The sequence below is a fragment of the Notamacropus eugenii genome, chromosome 6 (assembly GCF_028372415.1).
Source record: "Notamacropus eugenii isolate mMacEug1 chromosome 6, mMacEug1.pri_v2, whole genome shotgun sequence".
Taxonomy (NCBI): Eukaryota; Metazoa; Chordata; class Mammalia; order Diprotodontia; family Macropodidae; genus Notamacropus; species Notamacropus eugenii.
The window spans coordinates 150,942,428-150,967,520 of record NC_092877.1 but is presented as its reverse complement, the minus strand read 5'-3'; the positions used below and the strand labels follow the sequence as shown (position 1 = coordinate 150,967,520).

General features: G+C 37.1%; 1 protein-coding gene across 7 annotated transcripts in view; it reads right to left on the bottom strand.

Moving 5' to 3' along the window:
• Window positions 1-25,093, bottom strand: part of ARFIP1 (ARF interacting protein 1) — a 149,927-nt gene that overhangs the window by 71,766 nt on the left and 53,068 nt on the right. For 4 of the 7 annotated variants that reach the window (XM_072621275.1, XM_072621270.1, XM_072621269.1 and 1 more), the window contains 3 exons: window positions 17,728-17,836; window positions 11,776-11,871; window positions 10,436-10,548 (listed from right to left, as the gene is read on the bottom strand). In XM_072621275.1, the coding sequence (XP_072477376.1) occupies window positions 10,436-10,548; window positions 11,776-11,871; window positions 17,728-17,836 (318 nt within the window). The remainder of the gene's footprint in view (window positions 1-10,435; window positions 10,549-11,775; window positions 11,872-17,727; window positions 17,837-25,093) is intronic. The other 3 variants (XM_072621274.1, XM_072621273.1, XM_072621272.1) reach the window with 1 other exon arrangement.

The window sequence follows — 25,093 nt, the reverse complement described above, 5'->3', positions numbered from 1 at the left end:
TGAAGGCAAAAGGAGAAGGGAATGGCGGAGATGAGATGGATAAATAAGTGTCATAGAAGCAAAGAATATGAGCTTGGACAGACCTCAGCAGATAATGAAGGGTAGAAGGGCCTCTAATGCTATGATTCATGGGGCCACAAAGTGTTAGACATGACTAAACGAATTAACAACAACTAACCAACCACAATTCCCCGACTGATAAATGATCAAAGGATATAAAAGTCAGGTCTCAGAAGAAGAAATCAAAACCATCAATATTCATATGAAAAATAATTAAGAAATGCAAATTAAATCTGAGATACTATCTTGCACCCATAGAATGGCTAAGATGACAGAAAAGGAAAATGACACATGTTGGCAGTCATGTGGGAAAATAAGTACACTAATACACTGTTGGCAGAGCTGTCAACTATTCTAACTATTTTCAAAAGCAATATGAAACTATGCTCAAAAATCTATTAAAATGAACTACTAAACTAGCTCTACACCCCTAGAAGATCAAGGAAAGAGGTAGAAGGACCAATCTGTATCGCAGTATTGATAGCAGCTCTTTCTGTAGTGCCAAAGAACTAGAAACTGAAGGGATGCCTATTAATTGGAAAATGGTAGAACAAGTTATGTTGTATGAATGTGACGGAATATTATTGTCCTGTAGGAAATGATGGAGATGGTTTCAGAAAAAACCTGTGAAGACATCTGAACTGAAACAAAAATTAAGTAAATAGAACCAGGAAAACAATTTACAAAGTAACAGCAACACTGTGAAGAGACTCAACTGTGAAAGACAGAGTGACTGATTAACATAATGACCCCACCACAATTCCAAAGGATTCCTGATGAAAAATGCTTTCTACTTTCAGAAGGCGAACTAATGTACTCAGAGTGCAGATTGAAACATAATTTTTTTTCTTTCTTGCCTTTTTTTCCCCTCCAGGACATGGCTAATGCAAACATTTATTTTGCATGACTTCACAAATTGCACTGGGGTTTTGTATTCTTTCGCGCCTTCTCAATTAGTGGGGAGGGTGAGAATTTGAAACTAAAAAAAAAGAAACCTGAATTAAAATAAGATAAAATAACCATAACTCAGAATTTTGGATATTATTTATGCATTTGCTTTAAAAATATTTTCAGTGCTAATTCTTGCAATAAAACTGTTAATTAAAAAGAAATTATAATATTCTGAGACTAGTAAAACAGTATTAATGTTGCAAAAATGTTGATGGCAAGTTGATTTAACTTTCCATCTGCATTTAATTTACAAATTAAATTGACATTCCCTGACTAGTTCTATACTCTAGAACAGAAAATGATCAAAGAGATTAAACTTTTCAAAGAAATTTCACTCTTATGAATATAGACAATAAAGGTCAGAGGAATGGGCTAGGTTATTTAGCAGAGGGGCAGAATAATTATTTTTATAAAAAATATTTGGGGAAGAGGAGGGGAAATATGTTGCAGTTACTAACATGATGCTTGAGAAAAATTGTTTTAAAAGATTTTTTTCTTGCAACATGACTAATATGGAAATGTTTTGTATGATTTCACATGTATAATTGATATCATATTGTTTGCCTTCTCAGTGGATAGGGGAGAAGTTGGAGGGAGGGAAAGAATTTGGAACTCAAAATTTTCTTTACAAAAAATGAAAACTAAGTAATTAAAATGAGCAAGATAAAGGAACAAGGTAACACCAACAAGGTAAGAGCTGTTTTGTTAAGCCTGCTCGTGACCACACCCAACTACAATGTTTTCCTTTTAGAGATGAAGTTTTACTCTATCTGTAAGCTAAATCAAGTGGCACGTCTATTAACAACAGATAGATGAGGTTTTCTATACAAAGGTCAAAAAAGCCAAGATTCATTGAAGAAGCTTTTGCAGACAGGGTAGAGTGACAGTCATGTTCTCTGTTGACTTAGTGGTAGATTATTACAGAGAAATAAAGGGCAAGGCCTCTCTGACGTGGGAAGGAGGTCTAATGAGCAAATGCCTTTTGTTTCTAGGAGACTGAAAAAGTGAGAAGAGGAAAAAAGGAGGAAAGATTAAGATTCCAGAACATACCAAGTGAAACCTGGATTTTAGAAGCAAACTATGAACTGAGTTTTAAGAAACTTGTACTTTTAAATGTAGATAAGGCAATCTTATCTATATAAGATCTACAAGGAATTTAAGTGATCTGGAAATGAGAACATTTCACGTGGCCTGTCTACACAGATTTTCAGAGTACTATACTAGCTGCCTTTTGTAAAAAGAGGATTCACAATATATCATTCGCTGGGCCCCAGCATAAATCTGGTCATATAACACACAAAGGATGGCTTAAAAAATATAAACTGTTTCCAGATGTACTTAAGAATTCAAACTGCCAGCTTGGAAATGACATATCAGGGAATTTAGTCTATTTCCTTGTCTCTAACTTAATGTCCTGACAATTAAAATAACAGAACTATCAGTTTCTCACCAATAAGAGGAAGTAGCTGTATTAGATTATCTCTAGGATTTTATTTCCATCTTTAATGTTATTTAGTTTTTCATGCTTTTCTATAAAAAAACCTAATTTCTCCAAAATTGCCTCCAGCAATGGGGTATAGAATAATAATGACAATAACAACACTCATAATAATAATTAGTACTTATATAGAGCTTAAATTTGCAAAGTGCTTTGACAAGCATGACCTCACAACCACCACAGGAGCTAAGTGCTATCATCATCCCCATTTCACAGATGAGGAAGCTGAGGTCGACACAGGGTTAAGTGACATGTCCAGGGCTGGCTGGCTCATTGGCTGTTGTCCTTCCTTCTCAAAGAGGACCAAAATAACAACACTATGCTAGAGTCAAGTTCCAGTGCATCCAAATGTGGCTGAAATGTTCTGCCACAGGTGGGGCACAAATAGTCTGTGTACACATTTGAGGTGGTTTCTCAAAATCTGAGCATCTTGCATTTTTTTGGAGCTATTTCAGTTCTGCTTTGCTCACAGAGCCCAGAATCTTCTCTGATGAGGAGAGGCCATGCTGGGCAATCCTGTGCCAGCATCTCAACCCATGTCTCATGATCAATTGCAAAGTTCTTAAGAGAGACCTTGAGAGTGTCTTTATATTGCTTTCTCTGACCATCATGTGAATGCATGCCTTGTGTGAGTTCTTCATAAAATAGCTTTTTTGGCAAGCAAATATTTTGCATTTGAACATGGCCAGCCCATTAGACTTCAGCTCTCTGAAGCAGAGTTTGAATGCTTGGCAGTTTAGTTTGAGAAAGGACCTCATTGTCTGGTACCTTATCCTGCCAGGTGATCTTCAGAATTTTCCCAACACAATTCAAATGGAAGCAATTCAATTTCCTGACATGGTGCTGGTATGCTGTCCAGGTTTCACAGGCATACAACAATGAGGTCAGCACAACGATTCTGTAGACTTTCAGTTTGGTAGTCTTGTTTGATACCTCTTCTCTCCCATGCTTTCCTTCTTTGGAACCTCCCAAACACTGAGCTAGCTCTGGTAATGCATGCATCAACCTCATTATCAATGTATACATCCCTGGAAAGTACACTACCAAGGTAAGTGAACTTATCCATAGTATTCAAAACCTTCCTTTGCTGAAACCAACGGCTCCACGTATGGAAAGAGCACCTGTGTTTTCTTGGTGTTAATTGTTAGGCCCAAACTAGCAAAAGCAGCAGAGAATTTGATCCATACTTTGTTGCATCTCAGCATCAGAGGCTGCATTGAGTGCAATTATCTGCAAATAGGAAATCATGCACCAATACTTCCTCCATTTTGGTCCTGGCTTGCAGCTTTTTCAAGTTGAAGAATTTACCATCAGTGCAGTAGTACAGCTAGTAGGTATCTGAGCCCAAGTTTGAACTCAAATATTTTTGGCTTAAGGCCCAGAGCTCTATCCACAGTGCCACCAGTTGCCTCTGAAAATCTTCATAGCCATATTTACAAAGGAAATATATAGGGGAAAAAGTGATAAAAAGTGAATCAGAGCTCTTTTCCTAACATTTTTTTTTTGCTGATTTTTGCTAACATTTAAAAATTCTGAAGATCACCTGGCAGGATAAGGTACCAGACAATGAGGTCCTTTCTCAAACTACAAGCAGTAGGAGGAAGAGGAAGGCCTAACGTTATTGGTGTATTGCAAACCTGACTCTATGTTAAGAAGTTGCATAGTGAAATGAAAAGAGTGCTAGACTTGGATTCAAAAAGTACCTGGGTTTGAATCCTGCCTCTAGGTGACCAGAGACAAGCCTCCTAAACTTGGGGTGTTTATTTACTCATCTACAAAAAGAAGGTCAAGAGCATACCCTGTGTAGAAATTGGTCCATAAGGTTCTTTGAGCTTCTAAGGAGATAATGTAGGTAAAGCACTTTGTAAACTTTTAAATGTATATAAATATTATTAAGGAAAAAAAAGAATAAAATGAATAGTAAACACATGGGTAATGAATTTCAGTGTTAATTAAAAAGTAGGTGGGTGGGTCTATGTCAGTTTAATGTTTTCTGTAGTGTCAAGATGCTACACAACAGGTACTGGGAAAATAAAAGTTACCTCGGGACAAAAAACAGATATTAAAAAGTGAGATAATGGAGCTAAGGGAGGAAGAGAAGGTGCTCAGGGACACGGAAAAATATTAATATGAATAGGCCAACGGGACAGCCAACGAATGAATGAGACAATATAACAAGAAAAATAGGCCTGAAAGTTCAGAGGACACACATTTAGAGAAAGATGAGGAGGATGAGGTTCAGCATGAACATTAATGATAATCTAAAGAATTTTTTTAGGGCACTTAGTGTTTGGAAAATGTGCCAGGCAAACACAATCTGCATGATTTTCTGATGCTGAGATGCAACAAAGTATGGATTGATTCTGTGCTGCTTGTGCTAGTTTGGTCTCTGGAGATCAAGATCTAGGTTGTTCTTCTAAAAAAGTATACATAGATTTCTGCTGTGTCTCCTATTCTGGACCAAAAGAAAGGAACGTACAAATTATTTTCCACATACTCTTGGTGAAAAACAGCAGTTTGAGAAATTAATATTAAAGGTAACGTGATCTAATACAAAACTCATGTCCAACCTTTTTAATGATACTAAACTATACAAAGTAAGCATCTACTCTGTGATGTCATGGATAATTGTTGAAAAAAATACGAATACTAATATTATTTTTCCTAGTGTAAATTGGGCTTAAGAAAGAAAAAGCAGTCAGATTTTGATTTAACTGAACTATCTTCTTAATATCGTACAACAAATGTTTACAATAGATCCTTAGAAAGTACGTGTCAGAGATCAGGGCTGACACTAAAATCAGAAATGAAATGAGAGTTCTTCTAAGGCAGCAGGAGTTAGTCTTCAAGTCTAAGGGGGTAAAATTTAGGAGGAAGATCCAGGACACCTAGAATGGGAGAAAGAAGTGGCCAACACAACCGCCAGGATCCAGCCAGGATCAAAACTAGTATTTAAGTAGTTAACTAGTATCAGAAACCAATGTGAGCCACATGTAACTTTACAGATTAAAAAGACAGACACAGAAAGGTAAATGCTGAATTATTAAGATCCTTAGGCTACCTCTATAACTCTCTTTGCAACTTAATGGACTGACTGCATGGGTGAGTTCAAAAGGTTACTCAATGCTTACCTCATGGGTGAGCAGACAGGGTTCGCACTTAGCAGACATCTGATGCAGTTATGTAAATATTTCCTGTCCTCTCCCCTCCATTACGTTGAAATAAAATAGCAACTTTTGTGACCCCCAGAAAGTTACTTCCATATAGACTCTAATCTAGTAATAGTTGTATTTAAAATAGAAATAAGACCCAATGTATAAATACTGATATGGCAACATGGGGTACAGCAGGCAGAGCACTGGGCCTGCAGTCACGAGTGAGTTCAAATTCAGCTCCAGACATTACTAACTGGATGACCCTGGGCAACTCACTTATCCTTGTTTGCCTCAGTTTCCTCATCCGTAAAATGAGCTGGAAAAAGAAATAGGAAATCGCTCCAGTATCTTTGCCAATAAAACCCGACATAGGAGTCACAAAGAGTAAGACATAACTGGAAAACAACAAAGATGAACACCGATCACTGAATGATAAAAGATGTTAGTTCAAAACTGTCATGATATTCCTTAGATCCAAAATATATTCATGAAAGCTAACTTAGAAAGGCATATTCTATGTACTAGATGGAAAAAGTGACAGCACCATCAAACCAAATACTTTTCTCAAGCCCAGTTCTGTTCCATGAACAGGTCTACGTTACGGAAAAAACTTTCAACGATAAGCAAGCGGAGGCTCCATGGGAAGACACGCACATTAAGGTGCTACGGATGGAGCAGTGACTCTGTCCAGCGACCGTGGGAAACAATCACAACTGTTGTGGGGAAAACGTCAGTGAAGTGTTTCTCCTGTTGGGCTCAAAGATCCCACTCCTGGGCACATGCTCTTTAGAAGACCAAAAGAAGAAAGCCAGATCCGTACAGACCAAATATTTATAGGAGCACTTCTGTGGAAGTGAGAAAAAAAGCAAGTACCCACTGATGGAGAATGGCTAAACAAATAGTGGTACATGAATTTAACAAGACATTAATGCTTTGTGAGAAGAGGAGAAAATGAGGACCTCAGAAACACTTGGGAAGACTGGATGTGCAGTGAAGTCAAACCAGAAATATACCATGTAAAAGGAATAACATGATGTAAATGAAAACACCACCAAAAAGCAGGCACACACTTAACACTGAGAGACAAGTAAGGCACCAGCTTCCTCTTTCTGGCAGAGAAGGGAGGTGTGAGACACCCCAACAGAGCCAGGGGGTACCCTGCCTGCTTCAGTTGTACTTAACAGGAAAGGGTTTACTTGGTGGCAGATTGGTGAGTGGATATACTCAGAAATGACTGATATAAAAAACAAAGGCACTGATCATTTAATTTAAATTATAAATACATATAACAATCTATAACATATAACTATATGTATGTATATATAATAGATATCCATAAAACATTAATCTAAAGTATAAGTATTTTTTTTAAATTTTAAGCCAACTACTAAAGGAGTAGTTACAGGCTGCAATGCAGGAAACCTAAGTTAAAGTGAATAAATGATCTGCCAGGGAAGAAATGCAATCAGCTTCCGTTTTTGATGAAAGACATGAACATTTTTCACAGGTTTTTCGCAGCTATTACAAATAATACGGTTACAGACAACAATTTAGTGGATGTGGAGGTCATTTTCATACCATAGGGAGTTGTATCACTTTGCAAAAGTGATTCAGTAGGGAATACAAAGAACTGTTGGTATATGTTTATCCTATAATATATAAGTAAATTGAGACAAGGCTTGTAGGCGATCAAAAATGGGAAGCATATGAGAGAACATATTCTTTCAAAGTCAGTCAAACTAGAGAATGGAACAGATAAAAAAAAGGAATGTGGAAGGGGGGAAGTGGGAAAGATGGAAGAAAAAAGACAAAAAAAATCAGTCTCCAGCAGCTTCCCCCTAACAAAGAGGCCCATCTTATGTTAAATGCCCCAAAACTTAGTTTACAAAACAAATAAGAAGCAGTTAGAATTACAAAACAAAAAAAGCCTCCCATCAACAGGATTCAGGTAGTTTTCTAGACACAGAATCAAGGCCTGACAAGTAGTTAAACAATTACTTATATGAAAGGACGGTGAAAAGTAAAAAGATGCTGCACGTGGGAGAAAGAAAAAAAAAGCTCCATGTTTACAAAATTAAAATCTAACCCTTCCAAACTCTCACAGGTAAGGTCTAAGGGCATTTGAAAAGATGAAAAATAAGCTAATGTTCTCTAACAGTAAAAAGATGCCAAAGACATGTTTTCTCTTGCAGAAAATTAAAATATAATTTTGACAGTGAAAATGTTACAAAAATCATGGAACACCAGATATGCATACACCGAGTAAAAGGTCTGAAGGCATCATGCAAGTCTGAAAGGAATAGCAGTGATTTTTAGCACTAATTTGAGATTTTTATTTTTTAAATAACAAAATAAGGGTTTTTCCTAAAAAATTTGTTAAGTTTTATGTAAATTCAATTTTGACCATGAATAAAATGACAAATCTTACTTCAAGAATCCTGAGACATAAATATTCCTAAGAAGCTTCTGAAAACCTGAATTAGGCCTGTCAATACTGTAAAAGTAAAGAAGATGACACTTTTAGTTTTAGAACAACAGTCTTGTCAGGATGAGAAATAATTTAATTTGATAGAAACCACAGAAACAGATCTAGCAAAGAGGAAAAAATATTGAGATCGTCACCTGGAAAAATTAAGAAAACAGTCTAGTATTTGGAGAGGAACAGGTTACTCATCTCCTGCCCTGAGACTTCTTGGGACTCTCCTGTTGTCACTGAGCTAGCAAGACACAAGTCAGAGGAGTTTCCAGTGAGAATTCTCTTCCAAGACTTGAGCGACACTTGGCCAAACCCCGTTACCACACCATATAGTACACCGTATGATTGTGGATTTAGATCTACAAGAAGGAAGACTCACTCTGAGAGATCTGAAGTCACTGAGCTTGGAATGAGTATGAGTCTGAGGGACATGCACCAAATACGAAGTCACAGAGTACATAGAAAAGGGATGAAAGTGAAAAAGCCTGTTTCCAAAATACTTTTTCTTCTTACTTTCTAGAAAAAGAGTAAAAAACAAATAGTAAGATCCATAATTATGCTTACTATTATCCAGAATCATTTCAAAAAATGTTATTTTCCCTGATTAGCTCTTAAGAAATGAGTTTAACTTCTCTCAACTCACTTCCTTTATTAATGAATATGGCTGACTGAAGTATCAGAATATTTAAAGCCTCTGTCTTTCATTGCTACAAAGTCAGTCCTAAAGTTAAGATACTTAAAAGGAAGCTGAGATTCATATTTTAGGAGGAAAGATATTTCCAGGGAATAAGCTTGACTGCCCCGATATTTTACCCTAAAATAGCAGCACGTTCTATAGACTATTAAAAGACAGTATGGAATAGTGGACAGAGTATTTGATCAGGAGTCACAAAAACCCAGTTTCCTCATCTATAAATTGGAATTAATATTTGTCACCTATTTCACAGGGTTGTGAGGCTCAAATGAGACTACAGAAAGTGTTTTTCAAATGCTAAAGTGCTACAAGTATACCAATTATTATTATTATTAGAATAATAGGAAAATACAGATTTAAGACAAAAATTGGGATGATTATTTTTTAAAAAACCTTTCACTTGATAAATAAGTACACCAAGTGTTGTTAAATAGCAAGCTGTCCTGCAGTTAAAACATAATTCAATTTGTAAAAAAAAATTAATAACGCACAACTTTTCAGGATGTATTCTGCATAACATAAGGGATACTGGCATTAAGATTACTTTTCAACAGAACATTCTTAGGTAAGACAAAGGGGATATGCTCCATATAAAAATATAAGTGTGTGCACATGTGCATGGATACATATGTATAATTATATACACCTATATATGCAGTCCTCAATTTCATTTGATCATTTTGACCCTAAATCCTCTAATCCATACATACTAGTTCCTTTGCCCTCCTACACTACTTGCATGTTGTAGACTTTTTTGGACGGAGACTTCTCTCTCTCTTTCATCCTTCTCTCTGTCTCTCCAATGTCCCACACTGCCATAAGAATTACCTAATCTTTACAGACCACTCTACCGAGTCCTCTACTCCATTATTTTCACAGCCAGATTTCAGAGAGCCTTATGTTTCAGAACTCAAGATTGGTTTTAAAGAATTTGGGAGTTTAAGTCTACTAATACTATTTCAATAACATTGTGGGCTAAATAAACAGGCTTCGGTGTGCTGCTTTTAGAATTTAACTGTGCATTACAGCAGCAGTTCTACAAGAATCAATCCATGACTATTTATTTAAATACATACATGTCAGGTGCTAGTGATACAATGATCTACCTCCCCCATTCCCAACCCCAAATGATCCCTGCCCTTAATTAGTTTATAGTACATTCTCCCGGGGGGAATCAATATGTACTATTCTAGTCTCTGTTCTAAACAGCCTGCTTACAAGATGAATTTTTGTAAAGCAGTCAGTTTGTAAATCTGAAGAGTGTGTCAAGAACAGCAAATTATTCTGGCAGAAAACACCACCTTCATGCAGGTGTATCCCTGTGAAGTATAAAGAAGGGGCTTTTACATGGGCAATGAAATTGTGTAGTGTTTCCTGCATTCCAAGGTAACATACCATGTTTATATTTACATGTGACAAGCACTTACCAAGCATTTACTCTATATACTCCACCTCCGTTCCATTACTGGCCCTGAACACTGTTGAAGTTGACCATGGTTGTGCTAATTTTATCCATTATTCTGAAAACTTAACGACAAGCTTTGCAGTTATTCGGATTATTATGGGACTATACAATAAATTCTGTGACAAAATTTACAAACCTTATAGGTGTTAAGGCTCCATTTTCTTACAAGTTCTAATTTCTCCATTGCAGGATTTTTCGTTTCATCTGCTAAAATAACTGGTCCACTTTTTTGCTGCATTCTCTGGCTGCCTACATGATAACAACAAAATACATGTAAACATAAAAAGGAAAAATCCAACACTGACACATTTTTATTCAAATCACTTAACTATGAAAACATAATTTTCTATAAAGGTCTAAAATTTGTTGAAATCTATTAGAAATAACTGTGTTCCACATATGAGTAGCTTAGTAATGCCAAAAAGCATTCCAAACAGATTCTGATGCAAATCCTCCTCTCCCATCTTAGCCTCAACCACATACTTTCTTTGTGTTTTGCTTTGTAAGTTTTAGCATACAGAAAAAAACTGAGAGAATAACTTTTTACTATCAAGGGACAAACACTAGTTCTGGGCCTATTATTAACTACTTTTTTCTTACTAAATTACCTTGGGACAGGTCACTTAATCTCTTGAATCTATTTCCTCATTTCTGATATAAGATGGTTGGCCTATATTATTTCTAATGTTCCTTTTGGGCCTTATATTCAAAGAATCTCTGAAAATTTAAATAGTCACTGAAATTCTTTATTATCCACAACAAACGCTGTAGTTGAAATTATTATCTAGTCAAACACCTTTAACTGAGGTATTTATTGCCCATTTATTGCCCCATATTGGCAATAAATAGTAAAAGACACAAAAAAGTGAAAACAGAACCTTGGGATTCTGCATGAAGCACTGATAGTAACTCTTTAATCAAGTACACCCACACAAAAATTTTAAAATGAAGGAATTTTATATACAAAGATACGTACATTACCTAGGCCTACAATGGTAACTGCAAACAGATACTAAGAAAATAGAAACCACCGACCCTCATCAATCCCATTCCCATTACAAAATTATCCAAGAGATAAAGAGGAAATGATATAACCAAAAAAGCAGGATAAAGCCGCAAAGTCATAAAGCTGAGAATTTAGGGACAAACAGATTTTAGGGATAAACAAATTTTCCAGAACTAAGCAAGGAAGTTACAAACTAGCACAACATTTCACATATTTTACCTTAGGACAAGGTAAAATGTCAAATTTATTAGCTCATCCTACTGATGACAGAAAAGCCAGAAAGATGCAGTAAGTACAGAAAGCACAAATGACTTCCATCGAAGTGTTAAAAAGTGGCAGTCATCAAAAAAGCAGGAATCAGACACACCTACCCCTAACATACAAGAAAAATGATTATAAACAGTAGGGAATTAATTAGTGAAGCTTTAGCAGTGGCAAAGAGGGACTTAGCCAGTCAATGCTGTGAATACCTGCAGGACCAATTAAATCCCTTCCTGGTTCAGCCAATCTGCTAGCAGCAGCATTGCTAGGAGGTATAACAGAAGACATAGGTGGTGCTGGGGAACCTGAAAAGGGTATATACACTGAACTGTAAAAATCCATTTTTCATTTGTTAAAATATACTTCACATTTTCAATTATTAAAGAGAAATTGTTTTCACTGACAAATGAGTTTCCCTCTGAACTGGAAGAGGCTAAAATGAGAACGAAAACATGAAGTTAAGAGCTGAAATCTCTGGGGAGAGTCCATCGACTGGAGAGGTAATGCACTGGATGTCCACAAACATTTTCTTCGAATTGGTGGGCAAATTTTAATACATTCTACACATGTATGTATTTTTGTGTATAACATATATGTGCGTATAGTTGCCTTTCAGAGTTTGCTCATGTAATTCAATTGTTGTGCCCAATGGACAGTCATTTTTATTTGGAAGGTACATGAAAACATTTTAAGGCTGGTTATGCTGTTATTAGAATTAAATCTAAAATCTTTAAATCATCAGTCCCTAGTGGTTTACTTAGGTCCTAACAGATTATTTTGCAGGGGAAAACTGACATTCATACACACATATACACGCAAATAAAAAAAACCTGAAAAAAATGCAGCCTGACTTAGTGGCTCCCTAGCCACAGTGGAGTCAAAGACCTGAAGTCAAGTCTCAGTGCCCCAGGCATCTTTTCTAAGACTGAGTTACAGCTGCCTATCTGTATTTGTAGGGTTTCCTCATAGGGTTTTCACTTTGCAAATGAAAACACTGGTCTAGTAGTTTAAAAAAATCTTCAAACCCTATCTCTTGTTTTTACAAATCATGAAGAAATACATAAATATCTTTAGTCTAAAAGGCTACAAAAGTAACTATACCATAAATTTTGATTCTGAACAACTATACCTGCCTTATGTATACAGAGGGTGGAGAGCAGCTGGGAAGACATTCTTCCAACATACTACCCCATAAGTTTGACTAAGTGCTAGAAGTTCCCACAGGGGAAGCAAGGATTCTTTGTCTACTTGCCCTGTGGAGAGCAGAGTTAAACTCCTCAGAATGATTATGTATCTTCCAGTTACAGGCCTTGATGCCATCAGTATAAGTCATCTGCAAACAAAAGGCCTTACCATCTTCCAGGGTATTCCTTTTCCTTTTAGACTCTGCAGCAAACACCTTTGCCATCCCCATTTTATAGTTCATGCGACTCTTCCTGGATAGTCCACAGAGAGGGGCAGAAGGTATGCTTACCCACTGCTTTGACTGAAAACAATTTCATCACATTCCTCAATGCACACTGAGAGTAAGGAGATGAGCCAATGGACAGACTGCCAGGGAGGTCTGGGTTCAAATACAGGCTCAGGCATTTACAAGCTGTCACTTAACTGCCTTTTTTAGCCTCAGCTTCCTTATCTATAAAATGGGGATAATAATAGTACCTACCTTCCAGGGTAGTTGTGAGAATCAAATGAGATAATAAATTTGCAGTGTTTAGAACGGTGCCTGGCACATAGCAAACTATATAAACATTTGCTGTTCAATTTGGAACTATGCCCAAAGGGTTGCAAAACTGTGCATACCCTCTGACCCAGCAATATCACTTCTAGGACTGTATCCCAAAGAGATCATAAAAATGGGAAAGGGTCCCACATGCACAAAATACTTATAGCAGCACTCTTTGTGGTGGCCGAGAACTGGAAATCTAGGGTGTGCCCATCAACTGGGGAATGGCTGAACAAGTTGGGGTATATGAAATGGAATGGAATACTATTGTGCTATAAGAAATGATGAACAGGAAGACTTCGGAAAAGCCTGGATATACTTAGATGAACTGAAGAACAGAACCAGGAGAACATTATACACAGTAATAGCCACAGTGTGCAAGGACTGTTGCTAATAGACTTAGCCCTTTCACAGCAACAATTTCCAAAGGACTCTTGATGGAAAATGTCATCCACATCCAGAGAAAGAATTATAGAACTGGAATGCACAACGAAGCAGACTATTTTCTCTTTTGTTATGTTTTGTTTCGATTTTTCTCATGGTTTCTCCCATTTGTTTCAATTCTTCTATGCAACACAACTAATGTGAAAATGTGTTTAATAGGACTGTATGTGTAGAACCCATATAACATTGCATGTCATCTTGGGGAGGGAGGGAGAGAAAATTTAAAACATATGGAAGTGACTGTCGAAATCTGAAAACAAATTAATAAAAAAATAAATATTTGCTGTTATTATATGTGGTCTAATTGAAGGGCCCACTTGGCACCACAGTACAATGTAAAGAAAACTGGCTCAGGAGTCAAAGAACCAGGGATCGAATTCTTCCTCTGAAGCTTGCTGCCTATGTGGTTATCACATAACCTCCTGGGGTCTAGGCTTCCTCACCTAAAAAGTACTTACATTCCCTATCTCACAAGGTTATTGTGAGAAAAGTGCTTTGTAAGTCTGAAGGCGATATAGGAAAATATGTGGGATATGGAGTCCAGAAAGTCTATCTGTAATGGATCATGGAATCACAGCTGGAAAGGACCTTAGAAGCAATTTAATCCAACCTTCACACTTTACATATGAGGAAACTTCTTTCCTCTTTTAAGGAATCTTCTATGATTTTAATACATACATAAGTGATACCTTGCTGAAACTTTTAATGTTGCATTTTGCTCTACTGAATCAAATGACTTTTCAAAAATGTTCAACCAAGATAATGGTGAAATTAGGAAATTCACATTTAGATGGAATCCACCCATACAATGGAATTTTCAATTTCAGTAAATTCAGTAAAAAGTGTTTAAAAATGTGTACCCAAATCAGTCACTCCACTAAACTGTGTTTTTCGCCATAAGTATTCAAAAACACAGGGCCGAGGGGATCTCAGATAAACCAATCCAACCAACCTTATCAATATTTGATAAAGAATCAAGGCCATGAGAGTTTAATGGGTTACAAGCAAAGCTACTACAGGCAGTAATGTAGCCACACCAGAATATAAGTCCTCAACTTGAAGTTCATTGTTCTTTCCACTAAATACAACATTGAAAAAATAAAAAAGTTATTCATGGAAATCTTGGACTAGAAGGATAAATAATCTAGCATAACTGCCACCTTAAGAAAAGACAACATTTAAACTAGTCATGACAAAGGTTAAATCCTATTATAGCTTCCAAACATAGATTTTCATGTTTCTTGAATGTCCATAGTAACAATGCCTCATCGGTTCCATGGAGGAAAAAACTCACAAAAAGATTAATCTTGTGATCCCGGTAAACGGCACTGTCACTCCCTAAAGTGTCTGTAACACAGCAGCCTGCTCACATGCTCAGGGGAGTGGAGATCATCTTTGGGTCAGCTGCTCCCTCAGCAGCCTCTCAGGCCTCTCCCTATCTAGAGATAGATAAACTCAAACACTCTCAACTCCTCCATCGCCCATCAAAACCAAAGTTGACAAAACACACAGTTATCCAGGACCATGGAGAATGAATAAGTGAAACAAGTCACATGCATGGGCTAAATACTGTGGCTTCAGAACATTTTAGTCCCAAATTAATTGACTAACAATAAAATCAATTTCACTTTACCTTGAACACCTTCAAATCAGAAATCTAACTTCCAGCAAAATATTCAGTATAACAAGTTTCTACAACACAATTCTGAGGGATTTGTGGAGTTTTTAAAAACTAAAAGTTGCACTTGGAGGTAGCTGTGTTTACTTAATTCCACAGCCTTTCTTAGTAGCCTGAAACCCTGGCTGATCCTAGTGTGCTCCCTCTGCTGATCATTCCCAATTTATCCTCTAGAGAGAGCTTGTCTGAACACAGTTGTTTGACATTGTCTCCCCCATCAGACCGTGAACCCTTTGACAACAGGGAATGCTCTTGACATTTCCCTGTCTGTCCCTGTCAGTGCTTAGCACCTAATAAATGTTTACTCACTGGCACTCTCTTATCAAGAAACTGCAAAAATTTCCGTTAGAATTTTAGTTCACTTTCTTCGAAGTTTTGTCGTCTGCAGAAAACAACTTGCCAACGTTAGCCTAATAACCAATACCACCTACCTGAAAGTCAGTTATTAAGCCATCTATCAGGATCATCAAAGACCAATAGCTCTTAACTGCTCTATCATTTTTCCACAGGTCCTATTTTCAAATCCTTGAGTTGCTGTTGCTTCTTTTCTTTGGTGAGACCAAGCTCTCCATCCTTCAGTGTGGATACAAAAATTAAATACACCACCAGGATGGGCTTCAACAATTCTAATCATGGTAGAGTGACCGCTTCCCTTTTAATATGTTCCTGCAGGACATTCAATTTCGTTTGAAGTATTTTTTTTTCAAAATCCAAAGAAATTCTGATTTCTTTTTATAATATTTATTAAAACTTAAGTTATTTGGTTGTTTCTACATTTTAAAAAGCAATGGTCAGATTTTCTCATGGCATTATTTTACACCGCTCCACTTTTTAAAGGAAGACATGCAACCAATACATGTCAGTTGTAGTGTTTCATTCAAAATGCTAACAAATAACAGCAAAATATTTTTCATGTCTAATTTGTTAAACAACCTTAAAAATACATGGAGCTGCTTTAGGCCAAGAAGACTTATTACTACCAGCTGCTCATTCACAATCTTTTTACCATCAATTTTTCTCCAGACAGAGTTCTACAAAATGGAATATTAAGAACTTTAACTACATGCGCCTAACATTTTTTTGGAATAGTAAGAACTAAAAGAAGGTGATGTCATGTTAAAATTGAGATAATATTATATGAGCTTATTTTGAATATTTACTGGCAGGAGATGCTATAAAGAGATATATTTTATAATTTCATTTGATTGAAGTGATACGTACTAGGATTATAAAAATACAAAAACTTTACTTGCAGGAAGATGTTAACTTACAAAGGTATAAAAAGAATTTCAAAGAGTATGACAGACTGCAACATTCCATTAGATGTCATCTCTGGAGTGGGCACTGTTTCATTCTCATACTTTGATCAGCAGCAGCTGGCACAGTGTCCAGCATGTGACAAAAGAGCACACTTTATGAATACTTACTGACTGACTGTTACGAGATAACCATTCTGGCCAAATTTGGAGAGATTCACCAGGCAATTTGTAAAAGCTACCTTTCTTAAGGGGCTTGTGATTTACATCAGGCAGGACTCAGACCTGCAAAATCAGGGATCCTTAAATGTTCCATGTTATTAAACCTGTGATGACTCAGACATCAGTAACAGAATTCTGGAAAAAGGAACTCAGTTCCACAGTTTTGCTCTAAACTGTTAGCAATGAATTAAAAGTATTCCAAAAATTCAAAAATAGCTGAGAAAAATATTCATTGGCTACATTGGAAATAATATTAAAATAGCCTTATATCTCTCCCCTTAACTCCCATCACAAAGATGCATATAAGTATGCGTACCCTTAATTGATTACCTTAAAATGTAAAGGAAATCCACATATGCACAAACCAAACCAAATGTACAGCCTTCAGAGCTCTGGAAAACTCTCTAACACTATGAGGTTGCACAGAAAGTGTTCACCTGCATTAGTAAAGGAGTTTCTTCACCTGATAGCCCTCTATATCACTGAAATCACAGGTCCAATTTTTGGGGGAAAAAAAAAATCCTTAGCATGCCCTCAATCTCTGAAAAAATGCTGATATTGTATTACAATGATTATGCTCTTAATTAAAGATTACAAAACAAATTTTCAAAGTTATATGAAAACATGTCCAAAGAAACTGTTGTGAATATTGAACTGTTTACATGAAGAATATTATTAAAGATTATTTTGATCATCTGAGGATTACAATGATGGTTATTTAATACTGGTTTGTTAATAGTTACAAGCATTTGAGACATTAATAAAATATAAGTTATTAATTAAGCGAGTTTATATAATTAAGAAAAGGGGTGGGGGGGGGGAGAAGAGCTCTTACCTTGAAATGGTCCTGATTCAATGACCCCCTCTTTGGTGCTGTCAAAGCCATGAGATGTAATTTGGGTTTCTGATAGACCAAGTCCAGCTGGTAATGAACGCTTCAAATCCTTAGTAATGTTTGAATAAAAGGGAAAATCCATGTAAAAATCACACAATACATAATGCTTAGGCATGGCTGTATTATCTTAATCATATCTTAAACTATCTTTCTCTTTGTGCTGTCTGGAATTTGTTTATGGTGTCACAGCATTCTAACGTGATGCAGAAGCAGCACAATGATAAGGCTTCCAAATGTTCCACAGGCTTCAGAGAACAAATCATTTCCTTATTTATTAACTAAATGACCTGGGGATATTAAAAAAGTGTATTTTCAAATTTATAACATGCAGACTTCAGGCAAATGGCAAAAAAGGTGAAATTAGGATGAACAAGGAGGAAATTATTTCCTAGCTAATGTTCAAGAACGGCTGAATGTCCTACATTATCTTTGAGCTAATGCTCGAAACATTTTCTTGAAATGTTAAATGTTCCCCTAGCGAAATACTGTCAATAAATTAGGCTGGTTACACGTGAAGTTCACGTAGCCATGGATATTTTTTTATCTTTTGTTTTATACTGAATATTAAACATTGGACAAAATATGTATCACTCATCTCCGCATATCACTAATAAAAGAAAATGAAGGCAACCTAGATGCTCATTATTATTCTCCAAATGAAATACATTCTAAACAGAATTCATTCTCAAAATCAAGTAACAGACTAGCCCATTCCTAACACATGCTTTCTGACTTACCGACAAAAATGCCTAAAATAATGAGGACTCCAAACACTGTCCACAAAAACAATGCCATCTTTATCAACACCAGCCTAAGCACACATTTTTCATTCCCCTTTAAGGTAAAAAACTGCCTAATTTCTATATTGATCTAAAATAAGCAAATTGTAACAGTTCATTCAACAGTCCCTCATAGGAAACACACTGAAATATAAGCATTACGTCTAGGACAAGTCTAACTTCTTTCTAATCAGTTACCTTGATTAGTTTTTCCTTAGGAAAAGGAGAAGAGGACAAAAAAGGATCAAGATGGATGAATAAATTAACTTAGTGATAAATTATAATTGTAAGCAGATCTTTGTAGGCCTTCAAATTTGGCCATTAAGGATAAAAAAGTGCTGTATTCATTTATTCAACAGGTATTTATTAAAAGTTTGCCCAGCCTATGATGTTTCTTATACTTTAGATCAAATACTGTTTTCTATAAAGATATAATTTAATTTTTTAAATTAACAAAAATCTATTTTATTCCTCTCTCACTGAAGAAAAAAAATTAAAAGAAAAAATTCTTTCTAACAAATACAACCAAGCAAAACAAATTCTGCCATTGGTCATGTCCAAAAAAGATATATCTCAATTTTGAAACCCAAATTGATCACCTCTCTCCCTCTGGCGATGAGTAGCATATCACTGGTTTTCTCGAACAGTGGTTGGCCACTGTATCTAGGAGAATTCTCGAGTCTTTGAAGTTTTTTTTCTCAAAGTTGAGGCAACTAGGTGGAGCAGTGGAAAGAATGCAGGTGGGAAGACCCGAATTCAAATTTAGCCTTAGACACTGTGTGACTCTGGGCAAGTCACAACTTCTATTTGCTTCATTTCCTTAACTGCAAAATGTGGATAACAGCACCTACTCACGTTGTGGTATTTATAAAAAGGGTTTAACACAGCGTCTGGCACGTTAGGGGCCATCTAAATGCTTATTCCCTTTCCCTTTTCTCCCTTGTCTTCACAATGCTGCTATTGTATAAACTGTTCTGGTTCTGCTCCCTTCACTCTGCATCAGTTCATATAAGCTTTCTCAGGTTTCTCTGAAACTACCCCTAATAGCGTAGTAGTGCCCCGTTACATTTACAAACCAAATAATTTGTTCAGTCATTCCCGACTGATGGGGACCTCCACAACTGCCAGTTCCTTGCCACCACAAAGAAAGAGTAGTTATATTTTTTGTACATATGGTTCCTTTTTTTAAATTGATATTCCTGGACTAGTTCATCTTTTGCCTCTTAAACCTCTAACATGCATAGCAGAATATTTGGCTAATTGCTGAGAGAGGAAAAATTTGGTTTGTATTAATTACAGTCTATATGAGATTATATATACATTTTAACGCAAGAAAAACAGAAAACAACATGCGTAATCATTATGATCTAGGCCTTTAGAGAAGAGAAACATTCTATTATAGACTGTGTTAATTAAGAAGAACTTGAAGGTGAAGATGTAGGGATTTAGAACGGGAAGATGACTGGGGGAGGAGAGGGTACTCCAGATTGGGACTGGTGTGTTGAGGGAAGGATGGTATAAGAGAAAGCAAGAGAAGCAGAGAAGAGATGGAAATCACCATGTTATATACAGAAGACAGCTGACTCTGCCAATGTGAACAGATGCTCTGTGTTCAAAAATAATGAGAAGGAAGGTTGAATGCAAAAGGCAAGGAGAGGTTACGGAAGACCTAGAATGCTAAGGAGAGTTTGGGCTGAACACAGAAAGCAACATGTAGATATTAGGAGTTACCTGGATAAAGCAGTGCTCCCCTCTCCCCCAACCCCTGTGGGGATTCACCTGGCAATATGTATAAATAAATAGCTAAAGCGTCTATTAAGTTCTGCATCAGGCACAGTGCCAAGTGCTGAGAATACAAACGATCCAAGCAAAAATTAAGACAGTCCTCAAGAAGCTTCTACTCTAACATGAGAAGGTGGAGGTGGTGAGGGAGGAAAGACGGAGAACTCCAGTGACTGAGGTAAGCATGGCTGACTCAAGGACCTCACCATTCAGAGGAGGTGGTTGCAGAGGGTGGAGCCATCTTTCAGGGTAGTAAGGCTGCTAAGGAAAACATGGAGAAGCGACTACAGACTGAAACCAACTAGAAAGCGACTGCAATCATTCAGGAATGAGGAGCTCCGTGACCAAATGGCCATGCTGTATCCTGTCCTGCAGGTATATCATAATGATGAGGGCAATCACCGGTCCTGGAAAGACAGCAGGGGTTTGAGTCGAATACAAAACAAGAACAGTCCAAAAGTTAGGCCAGGTTGGTATCAGATTTCTTTAGAGCTCCAACACCAAAGGGATAGGTGCAAAGTGAAAATCCATTTACAGAAGTAGAGATTCAGGTTGGGAGGTCAATGCTGAAAGAGCAGGCAACACAGAGGGTGTTTAGGAAACTGACTTTATCTGATTCAAGCTGCCTATTCATAGAAAAAACCAATAGTAAAAAACAGAGTTTGTATTATAGTTAGCATACATTCTGGAGGCAAAAGGAAATCAAGTTAGTAATAATACAATTTGGCCAATCACTCTAGTGGTATAGCACGGGAAATGCCATTTCAAAGTTTGGTCTGTGTATTTCTCTCTGCCCGATGGTCTGGGAGGTGATGGATCTATTGCAGAAAACTAAGTCTTCACCTGAAGGACCATGAGTAATAGAGTTAGGAATCTAGAGTTGATATGAGGAAATGAGGTCAGAAAATTTAGGAAACATACGGGCAACATTAGGCATCGATGGAAGCCTAGCACGGAGTGGAGGGGGAAGTGAAAGATGGTATTTACCACCACTAACATAGAATCATACTCCAGAAACAAGAGCAGGTTTGTGAGGGAAAATGTTATTATCCCCCACAGGGCAGCTGGCAGGGGTTGCTACAAATCTGATGCTTGCACCACTTGGTCCTTGGTATACTTCATATGACTAGATACTAAACTTTGCACAGAAGTACTTCAGGGCGTCATGCCTATTTGGAGAGGCTGAATAGATGGGTCTAGTGTGGACTGGTGGTAGATTAAACTTAACTGATTTGGTTGAAATTTAATAATTAGAAAGTTTATAAAAAGACTTCCTGGGATGACTGATCTCAAATTAATCTCTTACATGGGGCTTTTCTGGATTCTTCAGTTGTCACCACTTCTCTCCATCTACTGAAATTATTTTATATGTGTTTTCTACTTGTTTACTGAATTGATTTTCCAAGTGACCAAATTAAAGTTTTTATGTCTGAGAATGTAGGTAACAAAAAAGACCATTCTGTTGAAAGATGATGCACAGAGAAGTAGGTACTGATTATGATGAGAAGTCTGCAAGTGCTTTAGGTTCTTATGGTCAGTGATGAGGGAATACTGAACTCCGTTGAGGGGGATCATCAGCAGCCTCTGTTCCCAGATTGTGGAGCTGTTCTTTCCCACCCAACCAGAAACTGGATCATGTTAAACCTCCTACTCCCTCCACTCATTTAATAATCTACCAGTTAAGCATACGCCTAGAGCAAGAAATACAGAACCAGATCACGAACTTCTAATGCCTAGTCTGAAAATAAAACAAATCAAAAGAATAATTTCATCTCCTTAGCCAAAAGCTTTTAGTTCGTCTTCTCTGTGGTAAGAATCCAGAAGATCAAATTACAAAAAATCTTTCCACCATATTGCACAAACTTTGTATGTAATTTTAGAAGAAAGTCTTCCCAGGGGCACTCAGTAAGGCAGAGATCACCTCAGTATAAGTGACATTCAGGAAGAAGAAAAATGGCACAAAGGTGAAAACACAACCTCCTAGTCAACAACATCAATGCTTTCTAGGACAAGACTTCCCTGATACAGGGCAGCTAAAATTCAAGAAGTAACATAGAGAATAGAATCAGTGAGCCTTAGAATTAGCTGAGACTCACTCAGTTTCAATGGCACTGAGCTGCACATACAGTGAAGGGGTAAGGCAGGAGGCTGTGCCCACAACTCCCTTTCTGTATTTTCTGAGAATGGGAAAGGTTCACTTGAAACGATGGAAAAGGTCCATGACTGGTGGCTTCCTGTCAAGTGGGCATTTTCCAAGGAACCATGGCTAGAAGTTATTTGTTAAAGCTGACAGAATTTCACTTCCCTGTAAATGTAAGATTTCCCCTTCAATATCCCTAGGTCCCCACATACTTTCAGTAAGAAATCTTTACACCCAAAATCAACTGCCAGCCAAGTAGTGCCACAAAGAAGGTGGGGATCCCCAGGCATGGGAACAAAGAGCTTAGAAACTGCATGAAATAGTCCACTGTACATATAGAGCTAAAAGCAGAGCACAACAACTAGCTGCCAACTCTAGGGATGTTTTTCCCCCTGCGGGCACACTGCCAAGAGGTACAAGAAGGAGGCCTGTGACTATTCATTACACAGCGCTGTTCGACCTGCACTCTGCAGTGCATCTGCAAACACCTGTGGCGGAGCACAGCTTCCTATTTTATAATGTGCTTGATCTCAATAAGCAGAGGATCAGACGACATTATCCACAGTATGCCTTTTTAAAAAATGTTATTGGTATCTCTGGTTTCTACATCACCTTCATTTTCCAATAGAACTTTTTCCTTACCTTCCTAGAGATTCATCCCTTTTAACAAAGAATAAAAGAAAAAAAAATCAGCTCAGTAAAAGTAAACATATCGATCAAACCCTAAATCATTCATAGTTTTGCCACGCAAAGAGGGAGGGAGGCACCTTCTCCCTGGCGTCAGGCTGGACCATTATAATGCTGTGGCATTCAGTCTTGAATGCAGATGCTTTGCTGCTGTTTCCATTTACCATACTGTAGTTATTGTGTGCATACTTCATTTTGCATCAATTTATATAATTTTTTGTTGGTGAGAAATCTTATCCAAATGACAATGTGACCCAAAATGACCAGGAGAGGAAGAACTGGAATGCCTTAGAAAATCACAAAGTTATTTTAACAACTCCAATCTTCTCCCTGGAACAAGAGCCAACCTTCCCATTTTCTTTTGATGATGCAGAATAGCAACAGAACACAGAATAATAATCTCTGAAGAAATTAAGATGACAATTACTCAAAGGACACTGGAGAGATATGTGGTGGTCATGAGCAGACTAAAAACACATCACAAACAAGAAACTATGAAGGAGAGGCAGTTTAAAGGATTTTGCCAAAGAAATGTAAAAAATTAAAAAAAAAAACCCAAACCTGGGCTGGTCCTCTGGTAAGAGCATGGGACAAGTCTTGGTCAGCCCATATGCTCTCCATGGTACTCTCACAATGTCAAGACAACTTAAGAAAGGCTCTCAGCACAGTAGGAAGCACACTTATGGAGAACCATTGAGAGAACACCTATGGACAAATGCTGTACAAGACGAGTAAGGATGGTAAGTGCTGTGCATCACGAGAAGGCACACAGATCCACTGGAGCACTGGAAAACAGATGAAGTAGCAAATGAGGAATCCATCATAGAAGTGAGTTGGTAAAAGAAGAAGCCTGAATGCCAGCTGATAAAACCTACAAGTTTCCAACTTTAAGGTGCCCAAAATAAAAGTCTTTATCAGGTTTTGCAGAGAATCTAGGTAGAAAAGACTATTCTATCAAAGACAGCAGGGAGTGTACGCCAATGAGACTAGAGTTCTTATCAAGTAAGTCACCACTAGGAGGGAAGAGTGATGTTAATTCACTCACAGATGTGTAGATTTATGAATATAACTTTTTCAAATTTTCAATTATGGTTTAAAAAAATCCTCTAATAAACATTTTTACACTCCTGGCATTATTTAAGTGGTATTTCATTTGGGACTGAATATTTCCAAGACACTTTCTCTGGAGTCACTATATGATTATGTAAAAAAAAAGAATTATTTCAGATATAGCATCTCCACTGTACCCTTCCTATTCCCATATAATTGTCATATTTCTGGCATCTAGAATTCTTTGACACGCTGAGTTTCTTAGAAAAGTAATGGAATCTATACAGAAAAAAAAAACCCAATTAGGAAAGACTAGTCACAAGCAAAGCAAACTTCTTGATCCTGAAGGGGGTACTAAAAAGGAAAAAAGAAAAGAAAAGAACTTGAATCTAAAATGGGGGCTAGGGGGTGGTGGAAGAGGAGGATTTGGAAGAGGAAGAGTGTTCATTAATCAGGGAATGGCTGGACAAGCTATGGTATAAGAATGTAACAGAATATTCCTGCATTGTAAGAAATGATGAAAAGGAAGATTTTGAAAAGTGATGCAAAGTCAAGTGGGCAGGTCTAGGATAACAAGTTTTTTGAGGACAACAATATTTAAATGAAAAACTCTGAAAGATAAGAACTCAGTTCAAAAGGTTGTCTCTCCAGACAACCTATGATGAAGCATACTGTCCATCTCCTAAAAGAAAGGTAATATAATTTGTTTAGCTTGACTATGCTTATTTGTTATAAGGCTTTCCCTGCTTCTTTCTCTCAGTGTTTAACTGGAGGGAGAGAGACCTTTTGTGGCTAAAGTAACAATTACTGCTCAGAATATTACTAGTGAGCAGAGCCATACAGACATAAATCAGTCAGATAAACTGCC